Source organism: Pleurodeles waltl, chromosome 1_1 (assembly GCF_031143425.1).
Source record: "Pleurodeles waltl isolate 20211129_DDA chromosome 1_1, aPleWal1.hap1.20221129, whole genome shotgun sequence".
Lineage (NCBI taxonomy): Eukaryota > Metazoa > Chordata > Amphibia > Caudata > Salamandridae > Pleurodeles > Pleurodeles waltl.
The window spans coordinates 601,112,296-601,131,725 of NC_090436.1; the positions used below are offsets into that span (position 1 = coordinate 601,112,296).

A 19,430-nucleotide genomic window follows, 5' to 3' on the forward strand; every position below is an offset into this window, starting at 1 on the left:
CATTCTGCCAGGAGGAAGGACTGCTGTGCTGCTGAAGGAACTGTCACTCTGTTGGACTCAGCTGTACTTTGCTGAGCTTCTACTCTGCAGTGCCTGCCCTGCTGCCTGAGGCCCTCCTTGCCTGGGAGTGACTAGGACTGGACGTACATCTCTACATACCAAGAACCAGAGTGACTCCAATGGCTTCCTGGCTTGCCTCCTATTCTGAAGTCTCAGGAACATGAAAGACTTCATTCCATCCTGCAACAGATCCTGGACTTTGATTGCTGCAAGCCTTGCCCTGCAAAGGGATGCCAATCCAGTCCTGGTCCCTTGGAAGTGGGTATAAAGTGCCGCAACTGTAAAACCTATGCATCACTGTTGTTGCACCAGTTCGATAAAACCCATGCATCTCCCTTTGAGGTCAACACATCACTGCTGCTGTCAAGGACAAAGCATTGCATCGCCAGCTGTGCAGCTTGACTAATATGCATTGCCTCGATTGTAAAGGGGTTTGCCGAGATAATGCTGTTCGAGGACATCGCATTGATGGCTGCGTGGCTCAACGACAATGCATCTTCAACTGTTCAGATCGGAACTGAGGCATCGCCTGTATCCAAAGGGATCGACGCAGAGGCATCACCTCCTCTGCCCCTTGCATTAGGTCTTCAACACAACCCTCCATCCAAGGTACTTTTTCAGAGTGGCAAGGTTGGTCCATGTATCCATCAAGGATAGGCCTGACTTTTCAGATTTCACCTGCGCGACCAGAATACCCTGGTGTTTTATGCTTTTAAGCACTATATCTGTAGATATTCTTTAAAAAAATAATATCTCGACTTCTACTTATTGAATATTTCTTGTTTTGGTCTTCTTTTGTTCACCACATTAAGCTCTATTTTCTTACCTGGTGTGGATTATTTTTGGGTGGTATTCTCACTGTTTTAAGTGCTGCACAAATACTATACACATTGCATCTTAAGTCTGTCTGAATTGTGGCAAGCTACCAGAGGGTGAGCACAGGATAATATATGGTGTGTAACTGACTTGCACTGACTAAGATTGTGGTTCCTGCTTGGGCAGGATGCTTAGCTCTGTCAACCAGGAATCCAATTTCTAACAGTGGTATTTACGTAGCACAAACCTAGCCAAAAGGCAGTGGAGAGATGTAATTGACCAAAGCTAAAGACACAATCAGGGATAGTTGGTTTGTGGACTGTTGCTGCATCTAGATGATGTTTTCTTTAAAGAGGTGAGAATGCAGCCGTTTCTTAAATTGGAGCTGGTCTGAGGCTGTCTGGATGGCCTTTGGTCAGGTCTTTTTTACTTTACTTTTTCCACTGCCCCTTCTTACTGAAAGGTGTCCTTGCTGTAGCATACAGAGAATTACCAGAGATGGATAACTAAGTATCCAAGTAGGCAGGGGTGCCACAGTCATGATGGCTTTGTAGGTAATGCAACTGGTTTTGAAGGCGCTGTAGGCTGGATCAGTAACCGGCCTGTTTCCTTGGGCCTCAAAGTGCTGGCATATAGCAGCAAGGCCCAGAGGACGGGACCAAGCATCGAGGGCAGAGATTTTTGCCAGTATTTTACCAGCATGGCCAGCATTTTCATGTCTAAATAGAAGAAAACTGGATAAAGAAACACAAGATGGTACTTAAAAAGAATATAGCCTATCTACATAGCTACCGTCTATAATTTGAAAATCAGCAAAATCCAAGAAAAGCTACTTCTCTGATCGGATTTGACCCTCTTAAAAATACTGTTCAATATTGTATTAGAACTACTGTTTACGGCAGCTTCCTCAGCTACCTTACAATACTAGAATCAACTTTGTAATCATCTTGCTAAATTTTTCAACAAGAATACACTATAATGTGACTTCCTGGCAGATCAAGTTCCTACAGGCAATAACCTTTCAGTGACAACTCAAAATATCCAAACAGTCATTACTTTAAACTCTTTCACATTGAGTGATGAGGGCAACTTGATTCAACCATTACAAGCATTGGTTTACGCCCAGCTAAATTCATAAAACTTACATTACCTCTTCTCAACACTCAGCTGCTGGACTTGTTTAGTTGTTCTTTATGACAAGGTATTTTCCCCATCACATGAAAAAGTTCCTCTGTGAAATGCATTTTTAAATAACAAAAACATTCTTGAACCACAAAATCTCAACAAATTTCGATTAATATGCCCTTTACCATTGTGTGGCACTTTTGAAAAAACTGCTCAAGCAATATTTGTGAAAAGCAATCTTGAGAATACTTTCTAAACCAGATTCTAGACAGGACACAGCACAAATTTGGTGATCATATTTGTTCTGTTTGATCTTTTACACTGGGTCAGCTATGAGGGTGTTGGGGCACTGGTACCTTAAGACCCATAACAGTATTCAATAACATATATTAGTCCATCCTGAAAAGAATCCCTAGAAGAAGTAAGGCTGGAGTAGGGCTTTGTGTTTCATCATTTCCATCTGATAGTCAACAGATCACTAAGTTACCACCTTTTCACTCCACATCTAAGGAACTGAACTGTGGCGTCACATGTCCCACAGTGGACAACCATGTCCAATAATGCTTTTTAATCTACTCTCCTACAACACCTAGGTGTCAGTTTTAATATGTATGTGGTTGACACTCAAGTCTTTAGCCTGTCTAGCCTGAGTGCAAATATGAACCTTGCACAAGATGGAAAGACTAATTGCATTACTTTAACATGCCAGAGAATGGTTTTTAATTTCCTGAAGATAAATCTTACCACAACCCGAGGTGCTGCTAATGACCAATGCATCATCTACATCATCTTCTTCGCTCACATCCTGTTGGCCTGAATAGTTAAGCAAGAAAATGCCCACTTTCTAAAAGTGGCATTTTCAAACTTACAATAATATAACAACTGTACCAAAAGCTTTATTTTTAAATTATGACTTCAGAGACCTCAAACTCCAAATTTCTATCTGTTCCCAATGGGAAATTACACTTAAAAGATATTTAAAGGCAATCCCCATTTTACCCTATGGGAAAGATAGGCCTTACAATAGTGTAAAAACAAATTTGGCAGTATTTCACTATTAGGACGTGTACAACACACCAGTACATGTCCTACCTTTTAAACACACTGCACACTGCCAATGGGTCTACCTAAGGCCTACCTTAGGGATGATGTACATGTAGTAAAAGGGAAGGTTTGGGCCTGGCAAGTGGGTACACTTGCCAGGTCAAACTGGCAGTGTAACACTGCACACATAGACACTGCAATGGCAGGTCTGAGACATGTTTACAGGGCTACTCGTGGATGGCACAATCAGTGCTGCAGGCCCACTAGAAGCATTCGATTTACAGGCCCTGGGCACCTCTGGTGCACTTTACCAGGGACCATAATCAAATATGCCAATCATGGATAAACAAATCACCAATACAATTTAGACAGACAGCATATGCACTTTATGTTGAAAAATGGGTTACTGGTAAGGGCAGGTAGGTACCTACACTTAGCAATAGGCCACTAACCTCCACTTAGGTCCAGTTACGTCTCAGTAAATTAAACACAGCTCAACCCTTGGTAGCTTGGCAACGAGCGACAAGGCTTAACTTAGGAGACAGAGTGTAAAGCATTCAAATATCACAAAACAGTAATTAAATAAAACACAGGAAACAGTTTAAAAATCCAAAACCAATTTATAAAAATAGATTATATTTTTATCTTTAAAATGGCACAAAACCGAATAAAATCGGATAAGGGGAACCGGAGATATGAATTGTTAAAGAATTATTGTTTTCTAGCACCTAGAAACAAAAAGCGCCAATCTGGTCATCTGGTCGCACCTCGACCGGTGCAAAGTCAAAGTTTAAGGCCGACTGCAATGGAGCCCAGCTCAGCTACAGCCCGCAGGAGGCCTTGGTCAAAAGTTTACCTTCACACTTAGTGTGAAGATTTTCTTCAGCGGGACGAACCTGCCAGTCCAATCCGACCTCCTGGAACTCTTCTCCAGATAAGCGTCGCGGGAGCCCTCAGTGGAGTTTTTTTACCTTCGGACTCAGTCGTTTTTTCGAGGTGAAAATCCTTCGACCGGGGTAAACCTGGATCTTGATCCGACGTCCTTGGAGCCCTCCTCAGATACGCTGGCTGGGAGGTCCCGGTCAACTTTCTACATTTGGACTTAATCTCTTTTTTGGAGATTTTCTTCACCGGAATGAACCTGCAACTCAGGCCGGGTCGCGGTTGAGGCAAGCCGGCTGGAGTTGCCACGGCGGGTCGGTCCCTCTATGGAGCTTTTTTTCAAAGGCTCTCCAAACTTCTGGGGCTTCTCCCAGATGTTCTTTTAAGGTTCTTTTGGGGTCCACAGCTCACCCCAAAGCTCCAGAAGCTCTGAGATGATCCTTGGGGGTGTGGACTACAACTCCCAGAATGCACCTAGCGCAAACTCCTTTTTGGCCATTCGACAGTGGTCAGCTGGTTGATTTCTTCAGGAGCTGGTGCAGGGGACTCTGGTTAGCAATTTTTCACCTGTAGCAAACAGGGAGTCCCTCCTTGAACCAGCTGAAGCCAGGCAAAGTCCTTCTTGTGGTGAAGCCCAAGAGTGCAGCTGTTGCAGTCCTTCAGGGTGCAGGGTCCAGGTGCAGGCCAGGGGTCCAGCAGGGCAGTCCTCCTTCTCCTGTAGTTCTTCCTTGTTGGAATCGGATGGGGATCTGAGGTGTGGGTGCAGGTCTGCCAGTTTTAGCCTTGCTCCTGGGTGAAAAACAGGGGGGTCCTGGTTCTCCAATCAGATGACCACTTCCTGGGAAGTGTGGCAAAACTCAATCCCAGGAGGCAACATTCCTCAAAAATCCATCATGGCTGAAAGTGATTTTTGAAGGTTACATCTGGCTGAGCCCACCCACTGGTGTGGCTAGAAATCCTAAACACACCCCTCTCCTGCCCTCTCCTAATCTAATCAAGGGGGCACCTAGTTGACTGGGGTTGCAGGATGTGGGGGTGTTGCTGGGTTGCTCCAAATGTCCTTCTCTGCCTTTGAAGACCAGTTTGGCAGCCCTCCCCCTTCCTGCCTCACCATCTGCTGAGGGGAGATCTTCTCCCACAGGCACATCTCTCTGTGTGAAGCCAGGCCACTCCACACCTCATCAAGCAGCCTGGCCAGGCTGCCAGAGGCTGGCCAATCAGAGCACAGCAGCAAAAACAATGCAGGGCTGAAGTTGGCAACTTTTCAGGTAAAGTTTAAAACTCTTTACCTGAACAAGTTATATTAAATCCAACAACTTGAAGTTGTGGGATTTATTATAACAATTAATTTGATACCAAATTCTTTGCATCTGTCACTTAAGGGGACTTTTACAATTAAAATTAAGTCTCCCCATTCTAGCCTATGAAGGCCATTCACTACAATGAGGGAAAAACGAATTTGGCTGGTTTTACCTCACCAGGGCTTATAAAACTATTTTTATAAGGTCCCTGTTTATAGTTACGTGGCACCCAGCCCTAGGGGCACATAGGGCACACCTTAGGGGTGACATATGTAAAAATAAGGTAGTTTAAGACTTTGGAACTACTTTTAATTCCAAAGTCGAATTTGCATATAACTTTAATTTCAAAGCAGCCAGCAAGGCAGGCTTGCCTTTAAGATGACACTGGGCACCTCAGCAGTGCACCTATGGGTGCACTACCTATGCTGTGGTCCCTAAACCTACATGCCCTACCATATACTAGGGACTTATAGGTAGGTTGACTTAGCCAATTATAATTAGCCTAATTTGCATATCCACTTTACACAGAGCACTGGCCCTGGGACTGGTAAGCAGTACCAAGGGCACAGCCAAGAGTCAGTAACCACCAGTACCTGTCCAAAAAGTGTGGGGGTGTCCAGGGTAAAAAGGAGGACTTTCCTACACTTTAGCACTGGTTAGCAGTGGTAAAGTGCACAGAGACCTAAAACCAACAAAAACAAGTTAGAACAAGTAGGAGGAAGGAGGCAAAAAGTTTGGGGATAACCCTGCAAAAAGGGTCTGGTCCAACATTCAGCATCTCAAGACATGAAAGGATATCATCATTCTGATAAATCCATCATGGTCTACCATTTGATCGAGTGTTACCTCTAAATCCAGCTCTTAGCATTGTACATAAAATATTGCATCTCCACTGTTCGTTCTTTCTAACCTCAAAATCTTTACTTTTTCACTGAAATAAAATGGAATGCTTCATCAGTTAGTTCTTACTAATCATGCCACTAACTAGAACAGGTATAAGTGGGGACAGATCCTTCTCCATTGTGGCTTCCAAAAATGTGTAACTCTCTCCCAGCTGCCAACTGTTCAGAACCAATTTTAAATGAATTCATAAATGCCATCAAACACTGGCTTTCTAACTAATAACTCTAATTTCTCTCTTTTTAGGTTAGTTATGTTACCCGCTTTAGCGCCGAAAAGCTCAGTGCAACAAGCTCTACAAATATAGCACAACATAACACCTGTTATATCTCCAGACCTGTGTGAAACTAAAGTGACAAGTCCATGGAGTCTAAAAATATAAAAAAATGGGATACCGGAAGGCTGAATACTTCACTGTTCAATATATGCTATCAACTCAATCCAGGTCATGTGATTGGTACACTATTTTATATATTGTACAATTGAAATCAGTTGTTTCTAGTAAACGTATGTGGATTGTCTTTTAGCCTAGCATAAATGATCAATTACTTCTTCACACAAGCAAGGTAGATCTTTACTGAACGGACAAGGCCATGTGCAGTCTGAAAAGTCACTGTGCAACAAAACATCAGTGGGATATTTTGCACTGGACAGTGGAATCTAGTGACATCAACACAAGTTTAGGGATGCAAAATTAATTGGAAATAAATTATTATTGAAATTCAGAAGAAGTAATAAAGGCAAACCTAGGGCTCCCTTCGAGTAGCCTCAGAATGCTTAACCAAGGATGCATGGACTGTCCAACTCTGCAAGGGCAGCATATGTCCCTCTGTCGAGCCTTGCAGAACTTGACCATGTTTGCGAGGCTCAAGGAACAAAGGAAATGCCTTCCCCTATGGCACACATCAAAAGTCCCTTCTTCCACTAGGCCTTGCACCACTGGGCCATCGCTGGGAACCCTAGATAAGGATCAATTTATTACTTCTAAATGTTAAGAACAGGCTCCATCATCACTCACTGTATCCCCAGGGCACTCTATCTATTGTGGATATAAAGTGTGCATCATCACTTCTCCAGACTCTTAGCACCCTTTTAGTTTCACAAAAGAGATGCTTATATCAGGGTTACCAAAAATTGCTAAGTTCACTTTGAGGTTTTCTTCCCAATACACAATGTCCTAATTCACAACTCTAATATCGTAACCAGGTAAAGCATGTGGTATAATTATAAAGTTAGGTGTTTTGAAAAGGCAGTATAGTGTTGCAATTTTGGTTCTCTTACTTGACCAAACTGATCTTGGGCAAATTCTCCCTTGGCTTTTTTCTCTTTATTTGCCACTATCACATGGGTTGACGGCCAAAATCTTAAAGTAAAGAGTTTAGGGTGGGTGCCTGCTCATTTACGGCTGTTTCACTGTCAGTTTTTACTTTCTTTCTTTTTTAGCACATCTAAAAGTGGCCTGTGTAGGTCATCTCCTTTGCCTCATGTCCTCCTTCCCAGTTACCATGTCAACAAATGCTGGCCTCTGGCACCTCTGTATTGTGGTTGTTCCCAGCGTCAATGCTGGGTCATCCTGCTGGGCTGGGCAACTCCAGGCTTTGCAGTGGCCTGTTTGTTTTAAATCTGCTATTGATTAGCTGCTTTCCTGCATTAGTCCCTAGGCGAGCAAAAAAAAATAATAAAGTTGGACATTTGGATCCTGCAGGAGTTTACTTCAGCGTGCAGGACAAACATCTAGAACGAAGGACAATTCTGCACCCTTCCATCCTATGGTGGATTTTACAGCACTGGAGCAGCGTGGCAATGCCCCTGAAATAGGGCCAGTGAGTAACAATGGTGCCATGGGCCTTGGTGAAAGCAAGATAAATGGATCACTTTCTTCCCCTTACGCTATCATCCACTGGCTAAACAGTACATTACAGTCATAATGTGGGTAAATTGAGTCCCACAACTTCTGAGCTCCAGTGCCACATCGCTTGCTGCACCATTGATAAAAACACCCATGAGGATGTCCTCATCCTATGGGACTCGCACGTTAGTCCTTTTCTGCAAGGCCCAGGAGAGGGCCTCCCCCATTTCTTTTAGGTCTTTCAGTGGACGACCATGCTTGCGAGGCCCAGGTAAGGGGAACCAGGGGCGTATCAACGGTGCAATAGGCTCTGGTGCAAGCAAGGTACATTGCTGCTCATCTGAACACCAGTCACCGAATGGACAATAAAAGACAGCCATAATTTTGGTACATTGGCCCATAACCCCACAGAGCCACTGTGCCAATGCAATTGATGCACTATTGATAGCAATGTCCCTCAGAGGGGCTCTTTCCCTGGGCCTCTCAGCCATAGTTCTATATTGTGAGGCCCAGGTGAGGAGGTCCCCTTTCATATGCCTCGTAGCACTTGACCATAGCTGTGAGGCCCAAGGCTGATGGACCTTGCTGCTCTGGATTATGTATGTGAGAGGCATTAGAGAGGTTGCAAGTGGTGCCCGCCCCCAATGGAAGCAACTGATGACCGATAGTAAAACACAGCCATCACTGGGGTTCATTGGGTTTCTCACGCTCCTGAGCCCTGGTACAACTGCAACTGTTCCACTATTGATAACTGAGAGAGACCCCATCATACAGGCCTCACAACCATGGTCCAACCCCATGGTAGGGTACCTCCTCCAATGAGCGTCCAACCATGGCTGTGAAGCCCACGGACAAGAGGCAAGTAGCATTGTAGTGGTGGCATTGAGCCCATGTGCACAGTTAAAGTGCTCTCTCACTCCCGTCTGCTGGATGCACAGTAAAATATAGCCATAATTGGGGTAAATTGGTCACCTAATATCTCTGAGGCTGGCGTCATTACACCTGCTGCACTAATGGTTCTGTTCCTGGCATGGGACCATGCACATTGTCATGGTACAGCCCTGTGAAGCACCTGCAATTGGGCCCAGGGGAGGTGCTCCCAGCCACAAGATCCTGCTGCCAAATATCATAGCTATGAGGCCTAAGATAAGGTCTACATTCCTCTAGGCAGCGCAACCACAGCCTAGCGCCGCAAGGCCCAGGAGATAGGAGCCCAGGGTAGGGGATACTCCACTGTGGGCCTCACAGCAATTATCTAGCACTGTAAGCCCAGGGGAGGAGGGCCCACTCCCTTCTGCCTCGCCACTATCATCCAGAACTGCAAGGCCCAGAAGAGCGGGCACTTCCCCTGGGCTTCACCTTTATTGTCACTCTACCATGTCCCCCCAGCCACAGTCTAGCGCTGTAAGGCCCAGAGGAAAATGGTCCCATCTCCTGAGGCTCACATCCATGGGTAGTTTGCAAGGTCTTTGCAAGATGGCCCCAGTGCCTTTAACCTTGCAGCCATGGTCTATATCTGGGAAGCACAGGTACTGCAACTTTCCATTGTCACTTCACAGACATGTTGCGCATACAGAGACAAATTGCACATGCAGAGACCTCAGACAATGTTTGTTGAAGGGGCAGCGGGACTAAAAGTTGCATAGCATATTTTTGGTGTTTCATTCTAAATATCCCCTCCTCTAAATCAGGTCATCTTAAAAGGTAACAAATGGAGATTGAGCTTCTTGAATGTGATTACTATTCATACTGCAATTGACTTCTAATCCCTTTAACACTTCCTGCAGTAAGACTTGACTGTTTGCTACAGCAAAGTTTGAGAGACAGATTTGGAAAATGAACAACTCTAATATCCATATTTAACTCTCGTACTGCCTGGAACCTACCTACTGCCACAGGTCTTGGTCCTGCCCACCCCACAACCAATGCAGAAATCAGGCAACCACAATCACTTTAGCAGCCAGGCAATTTCCTAACTGAACATCTTTTAATCCACGAGCAAAAGAACTCCTGTACCAGAGCAAAGAAAAGCCTAAGAACAGTGTACAGAACATCACACTGCCATTACCTGGACAAACTCTAGCACACCTAACAAGATCATTGTTCTATGCACACCAAAAATGGTCATTATGTATTCAGCTATACTGCACAATAGTACATATATATCTCTCTCTCTTAGTGCACTCCTGTAAATACAGCAGAGTTCTTCCTAAATTTCCATTTTATGTTTGTTTGTTTTTTAAACCAAAAGCCTTCTGCCTAAAAGTTGGTGTCTTTGTACTTTGGAAAGTTGCTTCCATTCTCCCAAGACCACAGAGTTATAGTCTACTGCTGATCTGCTGAAAATTCACAGGCAAAAGCTGTTTTGATTTTATTTTTAGAGTTGCTTAACACCCCAGGGTTGAGGACATTAAACATACCTGTTGACGACTGCTGAGATCCAACTGTTTCCAAAACTGGAAATCCAAGCAGAGATCGCGCCAGTATTTACAAACTAGAGACGCAGAAAGGCAGCGTTCATTCAAAGACAAATTAGAAAAGATCTGTAATGGAAAGAAAAATATAGTGTCAAAAAGTACATTCTGAAACAGTTGCAATTTGAATTTTTTTTTATTTTTTACTTTATGTATTTCACTTCATTGAATATAAATTGATAACAATATATGTGACATGAATTCTTAAGATGTACAGTGCAACCAAATGCCCCACCCCTCCTAGCCCTTACAGCAGCAAGCTTAAAACCAAACCCACATAATAAAAACATGAACGAGTACAGTGGCAGTATAGCATCACAAGGACCCTAATTAACTCCAGGAGCAGAGTCAACATGCAATCAACAGACAAGGGGGCCAGGGTTACAGCACTATCCGCGCATCCTTAAGTAGCACCTGCATGTGAAGCTTAGGGGAACCCAGTTGTGGGGAACAGGAGAAGAGGTGTACGCCATCAGACAGTTACATAGAAGAATCCAAATATCTCGAAGCGGGAAGTGGGAGGCAAGAGTTCGGCATACAATGTTAATTGTTCATTACAGTAGATTAGATCTGTGAGCCAGTCCTTGAATTTAGGTGCCTGCCCATGCCCCCAACAGTAGGCAATGCGCCTCTTAATGAGTATGAGGGACAGCGCCACATATCTCCTGTACGCAGCATCCAAGTCTTTGACATGCTCAAAAGGGAGGGGAGGGCAGAGTGAGATCTTCCGCTGTCATGGTGGAGGAAGCGGCACACACTTCCTGCCAAAAAAGACTGCACTGGCCCACGGGACCAACCAGATGTAGGAAATCAGTACTGGCCATCCCGCAAGTGGTGTAAGTATCATCTGACCTGAGGCCAAATCTCTGCAACCTGGCAGGAGTGTAGGACTCTGAAGTGATATTTGTATTTTGACCACTGACTTCGTGTCACACCACTTTGCACTTGGCTCAGCTTCCCACCGTCACATTAGTGGTCACCAGTTACAGACTCCATTTTGTATTCAGCTTAGCCTTAGTTTCACTGCTTCACTGCCACGTTAGAGGTGAGAGTAGTTTTCCGTACAAACATGTTTTGCAACGTGTTTTCTAATTTTTGTGTGTTCTCTTTCTCATCAAAGAGCTAGGACATATTATCACTGAAGAGTTAGGACATAATATGGAGGAGTTAGCACAATAAGGCTGTACTAGACTGATGTTTATGGTACAGCAGGGAACAGTCTGGCTTTGGGAGAGACGCCTTGGGATTTTGGACAATTCCCAACGTGTTTCTTTCAAAGCTTACCTAAACTAGCCAGCATTTTTTAATACTTCTCAATGGGAGGGGTTTTCCAGAAAGCTCCTTCGTCAGTTTTTTAAGATATAAAAGAGACCCTGATCGACAGTAGCAGATTCAGAGACCTCAATCAGGATTCAGACGTCGGATGCCCGATACAGATTTCCCAGTGAGGGCAGAGATCTCTCTTTCTAGCAGTCGAACGGGGTCATCGGCTTGCTGGCATGAGAAAGATGAAGCACCCGAAAGGCCCTACGGTGATGCATTTTTATAAATTATTTGCTTTACATTGTGTATGACTATACATACATATATCAATATCAGTGTTTGTATTCTTGCATGTTTATATTTGCTGTTTATAGATTGAAGATTCTTTATATAATGTCTTGCTTCATTGTTGCACATTTTAAAAGTACACTTTTTGCTATTCAAGCCTTCCTTCACAAACCTTGCGAAAAGCTATAATTAATGTCTTCTTCAGATTAAGAAGTGCATTCCAGAGAATCTTTTTGACTCCTTTCAGTGTGTATATTTTGGCTCAGTCAAAAGTAAAGCAAAACAGATTCCCTATCTTGTAATGGATAATTTTGAGTCTACTACTGGATGTTATCTTCCCCATTTGTGCACAACAATATTTCCACTAGTCATCTGTGAGTCCCCTTCCAATTTCTATTTTCCACTGGGTTCGTGCCTGCCACCGATAGCCAGGAGATTCAGCCCGTGCAGTACAATACAATAGGGAAATCAGGCAGCACGTACCAGTGGCCTAGAGCAAAGTATGAAGGGTATTAAATATGTGAAGTTCAGCTGGAAAGTCTGGAATAGCAAACTTGGCATTAAGTTTCAGACAAATGTATGAAAAGACCTCCAACTGGAAGGTCTGCATACCACTGAGATAATTGGTCTGTGAAATGAAAAGATCGGCACGGTACAGATCACTCCAGAAATTGAAACCCTGCCTCTGGAGATGAAGCCTCCACAGGGGACTCATAGGTAACTATAACAAAGAATGATAAGTTTACTGGCCTCTTCAGGATGATGGATGAACAAAGGTTACAGGCTCCAAAAGACTGTGCCTACTCGAGGAGACTCCCATAAATGGATGGTCCGTCAAAATGATTTAAACATAAGGAACAAAGGGCCATGTGTGCTCCATGCTGGTCGCTATGGTGTTAGAGGCTTTGTATGCACCAGTGATGAGTCGCTGCTTCACTCGTTTCATCCTATCGTAGCCTCACTCGTCTTGACTACATCTTTGTCTCTTCACAAGCACACTGTGGCAACAGGGTGTGCGTAAAGGAAAGCAAACCAGGACAGAAGGGTATGGGGGATTCCCATCCGGCAGAGAATGACCAGCAAGTAGTACCATTCAAGAGAGTTGAAGGCCTTAGCAGCATCTAAAAAGACAGCCACCTCAGCCAAGTCCTGAGTGATATCCTGCAGCACTGCAAATTATGTTCTCGGAATGTAGGAGGTGATTCGTCCGAGAATGATAAACAACTGGTCTGGACGGACCAGAAAGGTCCTGAGAAGAGTCAACCAGTTAGCAAGTAACTTAGCTAAGACTCATTTGATCGGAGGGTTTACCTGGTTTAAGTAGCGGGATATTCAAGGGAGGGGGAGCTGACCCACCTCCCTCACTTCTTGAAAAACAGTTAGCAATACTGGAGCAAAGAGGTCCGCATACACATTGTAAAATTCCGCCAGTAGCCCATCAGGCCCCAGGACCTTCCCAGCCTGTAGCTGCTTGATCAACTCCCTGACCTCATTTATCATGAAATCCTGATCACGGAAGGTGCACTGTGTGTCACTGAGCCATCCCAGTGCCACATCCTCCAAGCATGAGTCCACATCAATAGAGGGGTAGAGAGAGATACAGAAGGCCGAAAAACTCTAAAGGATTCTGGGAGTATCATTAGACAGCTGACCTTGCTCTCCTCAGATACTCAAGATATCACTGGTGGCCAAGGGGCGCCTAATCATGGTTGCCAAGGTTTTGCTCAGATGTTCACCCTTTCCATAGCTCTGAGCAGTGGCATAGTTACCTCGAAAAAGCCATTCTCTAGTTGCTAACTCGTAGGATTGCAACAGCACTGTCCTAAATTGTTGAGGTGGCATGTGATCCACACCAGCAGGCTGTGGAATTTCTAATCATTTAAGATCCTTCTCCAAGCGGGATAAATGAACTCTTAAGGAGCACTACAGCCCTGCCCCCACTCTTAGCAAGGCAGAATCCTTGGAAAGTGACCTTGAAAGCCTCCCACACTGTGCCAGCAAGAGGCACCGTTTCTGCTTTACTTTTAAAGAATTCAGAGAGATCCTGTCTGAGCTTTTTTTGAATTAAAGGCTCCAGTTAACTTCTAAGGGTATCTGCAAAAGGGATGGACAATACAAGCAATACATGGGAATTTTCCGAATAGGTACGTGCCAATTGACTACTCTTCCACACCCAGGATCCCCACCCCTCTTGAGACTAACCAGTAGTCCAACAGGGACAAGCTCCCCTGTACCTCCGAAAGGAAAGTAATTTCTCTGGAAAGTGGGTGGCGTATTTGCAATATGTCTAGCAGTTCACAGTCCCGGATAAGATCTTGAAGGTGGTGTGAGGCATCAATATGGTAGCTGGGTGGCACATGTGAGATGTCCACATCTGCAGCAATGACACTATTAATGTTGTGTCTCCTTCCTCCCCAAGAGAAGCAGAGACGGCCCAAAGTATGCAATTTGGCCCCGCAAACGGTCGAAAAATGGGGGGGGGGGGGTCATCTTTATCTGGACTGCTGCAGTTATCAATGGTAATGATGTGGGAGGTAATTCCCTCCATGTGACCGGGCATCACTCAGGGACCCCTGTGGAATATTTGGTACTGCTCTTATGAACTACTGTGACCGTATCCCGAGCGTAGAATGAGTATGAGGAGGATACACTGGGAGAGGCCCATTTCCTGGCAAAGGATGTGTTGTTAGAAGGGGGCAGATGAGTCACCTGCAGAAAGGCTATGTGCACACTGTGCCCATCTAGACGGGATAATGTATGTCCACGCTTATGTGGGTCTCTTAGACCTCGTATGTTCCATGTGATGCATTGATAGTGCATTTGGGGAAGGGTAGCACTCTCTCAGACAGTGGTAGTCATATTAATATGTGAGATGGGAAGTGTAGTGAGCTTACAATTTGTAGCGGGCCTGTTGGCACTGGACAGAAGCACTGCAGAGCGGCAACTGCATATGTTTCACAACATTTAACATTAAGGAAAAACAGACCCCACCTCTCTCTAGTGCTGATGGCCCACCCCATGTAGCCCAAAATTTAGAAGTACAGAACATTTCATCATATTGTTCAGACAGAAAGAAAAAGTATTTGTATTAGTTTAACTATGAGGAGTTGGCCTGACTCCTAAAATCAATCAAAAAGGCGTACTGGGCAAGGAGGGAGAAGGTCGGCCTGCAAGTTTGCACAAAATATATAAAGAATAAGTAAACCAAGCAACCATATTGAAGGTAATCTGCAGTGTGCAACCAGAGATGCAACGGGGGTCATCCTCAACAGGTGAAGGGTGTCAGGGGAGATAGAGCAGTGACTCACTAAGCAGAGTGGATATATTAAGCGGAGATCTTTGCAGACTACAGTGAAAGGTGCAAAAGTGAACTGAATGGCAGTGTCTGACCAGGTCAAAGTCCTAAGAGGATCAACATTTGCACCATGAGGAAAACACTGATTAACACAAGCCTGCAGATGGAGAGACGGCGCGCAAGGAAGTAGCTGAGGGAGCCAATCCATTGTCACGGATGGGATGTTTACACAAGAGGACTGTGACCTATTGAGGGTTGGTGAACTAATGATTCATTCTTTGTACAGATATGCGAAGGTGGGCGGGGCAAAGCTTGGCATATGGGCTAGCAGCCTGTTGCAGCCTCTATTTAAACTGAGTAAACTTGTGACACGCCTCTTAGACCACTGCATGAAGTCTGGGAATAGAGTAACTTCATTACTGTTAAAGTCCTGAGAACGTTTCTCCCTGGCACGCTGAAGGGCAGTATTGCAGTCATGAAAACTGAGAAGTAGGGGTAATCATCAGATGTGCTGGGCCCCAGGTTGAGGACGAGCTGACAGGGTGTGATGCTCGCATTCCAAAATGAGCCAAACCAAGAAGAGCAATTCTTCTTCATGTAATGCTCAAGTCTGCCTGTACTGGTGGATTCTGGCACCCCCAAGATGTGAAGATTGTTGGGGCGGGACAACGCCTCTAAATCTTCATTTTAAGCTGCTAATACCTTGAGGACTTTCTCCATATTAAGAAGGGAATTCCTGCAAGAGGAGATCGTATCTTCAACTGTAGAGATGTACTGTTCGGCCTCTTGAAGTTGACAATTATGCTTCTCCAACGTGCGAGTGATGGCATCCATCCTGTTGCACATGGAGTCCACTTTTGTTTAGATGGAGATCATGCTTTGTTGCATCGCTAGTATCAGGGTTTTCATATCGGTGAAGTCCGAAAGCACCTCTGAGGATGCGCCAGCTGTGCCAGGTGCCTCTGACCCAGTTTTAACCACCTGCTGGGCCTGGAGGAGACAAAATGAGGTTTGGATTGTTAGCCATCAGATTTACCCATCACAATATAATCCGTGCAGCTCCAGGAGAAGATGCCAGAAAGTGGCAGTGCAAGTGACCCAATATGGTGGATGGCGTGCTACCTGCAGCGGCCCAGGACACATAATTCAACAGGGGAGGGGGGCAGTCGACAGTCAGAAAGGGCCTAGTCCCAGCACGTAGAGGAGGCACAAGCAGACCCACAACCTCAACAGGTGTACAGTCCACAGTACCTCAGGGGGTGCAAGTAACTAGGTCAGGCTGTGAATATTCCCTGCCAGCCGACATTTCCTAGGGTGACGTCCCCCACTTGCACATGTTTGAACTGACCCCTCCTCATCTTAACAGGGCTACTGCCCAAATCTGGGGACCAACAGCAATAAAGCATTGGGTCACGCTCTCTCCCACTCACCACAAAAGGGTGTCGATACAAGGATTGGATTATGAGGGAGGGGCCCAGGTCCCACTTCACCCCCAGAAATGCACCAGGAGTGTGGGGGAGCACAAGCAAACCCCAGTTCCCAGCCAACCCTACACTGGCTGCATGGCATAATTTGTTTGGTGTCTTAAGTATCACAGTAAATACCAGGGATAAATAAGGTCATGCCCGCTCTCATGCGGTCCGGGAATGCAGCAATATAGAGGTGCTGATAGCGGGACTGGGTCCTGCCCCACACCTACTAGGTACGGGAGGCATGAGCAGACCCCGGTCCCTGTGTAACCAATGGGGAACAAGATGCGGCTATTCATATGACCTTGGAGCAGGTGAAGAGTAAGGCCCAGCAGTGCACTGAGATTGGGCCCGCTCCCGCACAGCCCCAGGGCAGATGATGAAGCAGGCTTAAGGAGCCCCCAGGGCTTAACGTCAGCAGTGAGGTATCAGTGTGACAGTTTCCAACCACCCGCTGCTGTTGGGGTGCAAGTAGTGAAACAAGCGTGGGTCATCCAGGCATGCCCTAGGCACTGCCTGGTTCCTGCCGCTCAGAGGGGCTGCAGCAAAGCACCTATGGCGGTTGCACACGTGGGTCCTTCCTCACCTCCGGGGGTTCTGGCTCCCGCCACTATCCTCCTGCCGCAGCACTCGTATGGGCAGATCAACTGGGTGAGCCCAGCCGGTGGACTAGGCCGCTAAGCCCCGCTCACTAGCCTCAGGGTACCACGCACAACTCAGCTGTAGGACCCCGGCACAATGTAATTCCCTGCTCCAGTCCAACAGACTGGCTCACGTGAGCCAAACCTGCCTTTTCCTAGTGGAGCACCACTGAGGGAGAGGAGAGCACATAGCAGAAGGCTGCAGCTCTGTCGGTGAGACAAGATAATGGTCGGTAATTTCCCTGGACTGCAGGAGCGTTACAAGTGTGCGGCCATCTTGTGTGCAGGCTCTCTGGCACCCCTGCAATTTGAGTAGTTAATTTCAAAAGCACTTACTGGTTAAAAATAGTTTAATAAATAAAATAAACATAAAAGGAAAGAGCAGTGCAATGGGATAAATAAGATAACATAGTTTTGTTGTACCACATTTCATACATTTTAGCAATATTTGAAACTCAGGAGTATACCCTTAACAAATATTGTTGAAAACAATAGGATTTCTATTGACCAGCAACTGCAAGACCTTGACCAAAAAGGTCTTCAGAGAGCTATGCAGTGGGAACACCTGAAACAGAACAGTTATGAAGGTGATGGAAGTGTAAACTGGTAAGTCTTTAATTGTATTGAGAAAATAAGAATATTTAGGTATTGCAGTAATAAGAATACTAGTCCACCCAGACACAGGGGCACAGATTCTTGCTACACAGTCCAGGTTTTATTTATTGTGGTATGCAAGAGAAGAGGATAAATGTTTTAGAGATCACGCATTTGGCTTTTGAGAAAATTCATATGGCTTTTGAGAACATTCACTGATTTACTAGAAACCAATGTAAGAAAAAGGAGTACACACTATTGTCATACAGCAGTTTTACCATTTTTTCCTCTTCAGGTTTATACACTACTTTACTTCCTCACTGCAGTGCTTTACCTACCAAGAAACACTTGTGTATGTCACTGGGTGTGTTACTGTTAATGAGATGAACTGCTCACATTAGTTCAATTCCCTACAGAAGTAAAAAAAAACACATGCATGCTTTCAACCAAGTAATTTGCCTCAATAAGAGACTATTAAGCAATTACCTTTGAAGGGAGACGTTTTAGAAAAGCATTTTAGTCTTCAGGATCAGGTAAACCCACCATCTTGGAACAAAGATGCTTCAGGCATTGATGAATTTGATATTGATAACAGGAGAGCAGCCCACCGATTAGGCCATTAGTGCTTTGGGTGTGGCAGGTGAAAATCTTAATTTTCATAGAAAAATAAATTAATGGAATATCATTATTGAGAAATCATTTCATCTAAATCTGTGGTTCCCAACCTCTGGTACGGGGACCCTTAGGGGTCTGTGAAGCCTCCTCAGGGGGCCCGCGACAGCTTAAAATATTAAATAATATTAACAGATTAGGTCCCCAGCTTTCAGTAATGGCTCAGTGGAGGGTCCTCGGATTCCATTTGAAGATATTTATTTCAATTCTTTATGTCAGGGGAACTTATTTCAGATTTATATCTTTTACATTTTCAAGCAAGTACTATGGATGCCTCTAATTCACTGATCTCTGATCACCCCTAAACACCATACATCTCTGCCCCTTATAAAATGCCTCTCCATGCACAAACTACACCCATCTCTGTCCCCTAAACTATGCTTATTCCAGAACCCGTAAAGTCCTTTCTACTCCTAAACTCTACCCATCTCGTAACCTAAACCCCCTCACTATTGCTAAACTTAACTCATTCCTGAACCCTAAAAACCTCTTCCTATACCTAAAATCAGCAACCCCTCATCCCTTAAAATCTTGCATTACCCCTAAACTCAACTCATCTCTGAACCCTAAAAACCCTTGCCACCCCTGAAAATCACTCATTCAAGACTCTTATACCTCTCACCACTCCTAAACGTCTGCATCTCTGAACCCTTTGTACATATAAACTCTACCTATCCTTGAACCCTAAACTCCACCCATTCCGGAACACTAGAAATCCTTCACCACCCCAAAGCTGTACTCATTACTAAACCGTAAA

The 19,430-nt window shown here is 44.9% G+C and overlaps 1 protein-coding gene across 1 annotated transcript in view; it reads right to left on the reverse strand.

The window, feature by feature from the left end:
* Positions 1-19,430, reverse strand: part of FBXL17 (F-box and leucine rich repeat protein 17) — a 1,470,176-nt gene that overhangs the window by 1,404,990 nt on the left and 45,756 nt on the right. The window contains exon 2 of the mRNA XM_069226350.1: positions 10,398-10,520. Within this exon, the coding sequence (XP_069082451.1) occupies positions 10,398-10,520 (123 nt within the window). The remainder of the gene's footprint in view (positions 1-10,397; positions 10,521-19,430) is intronic.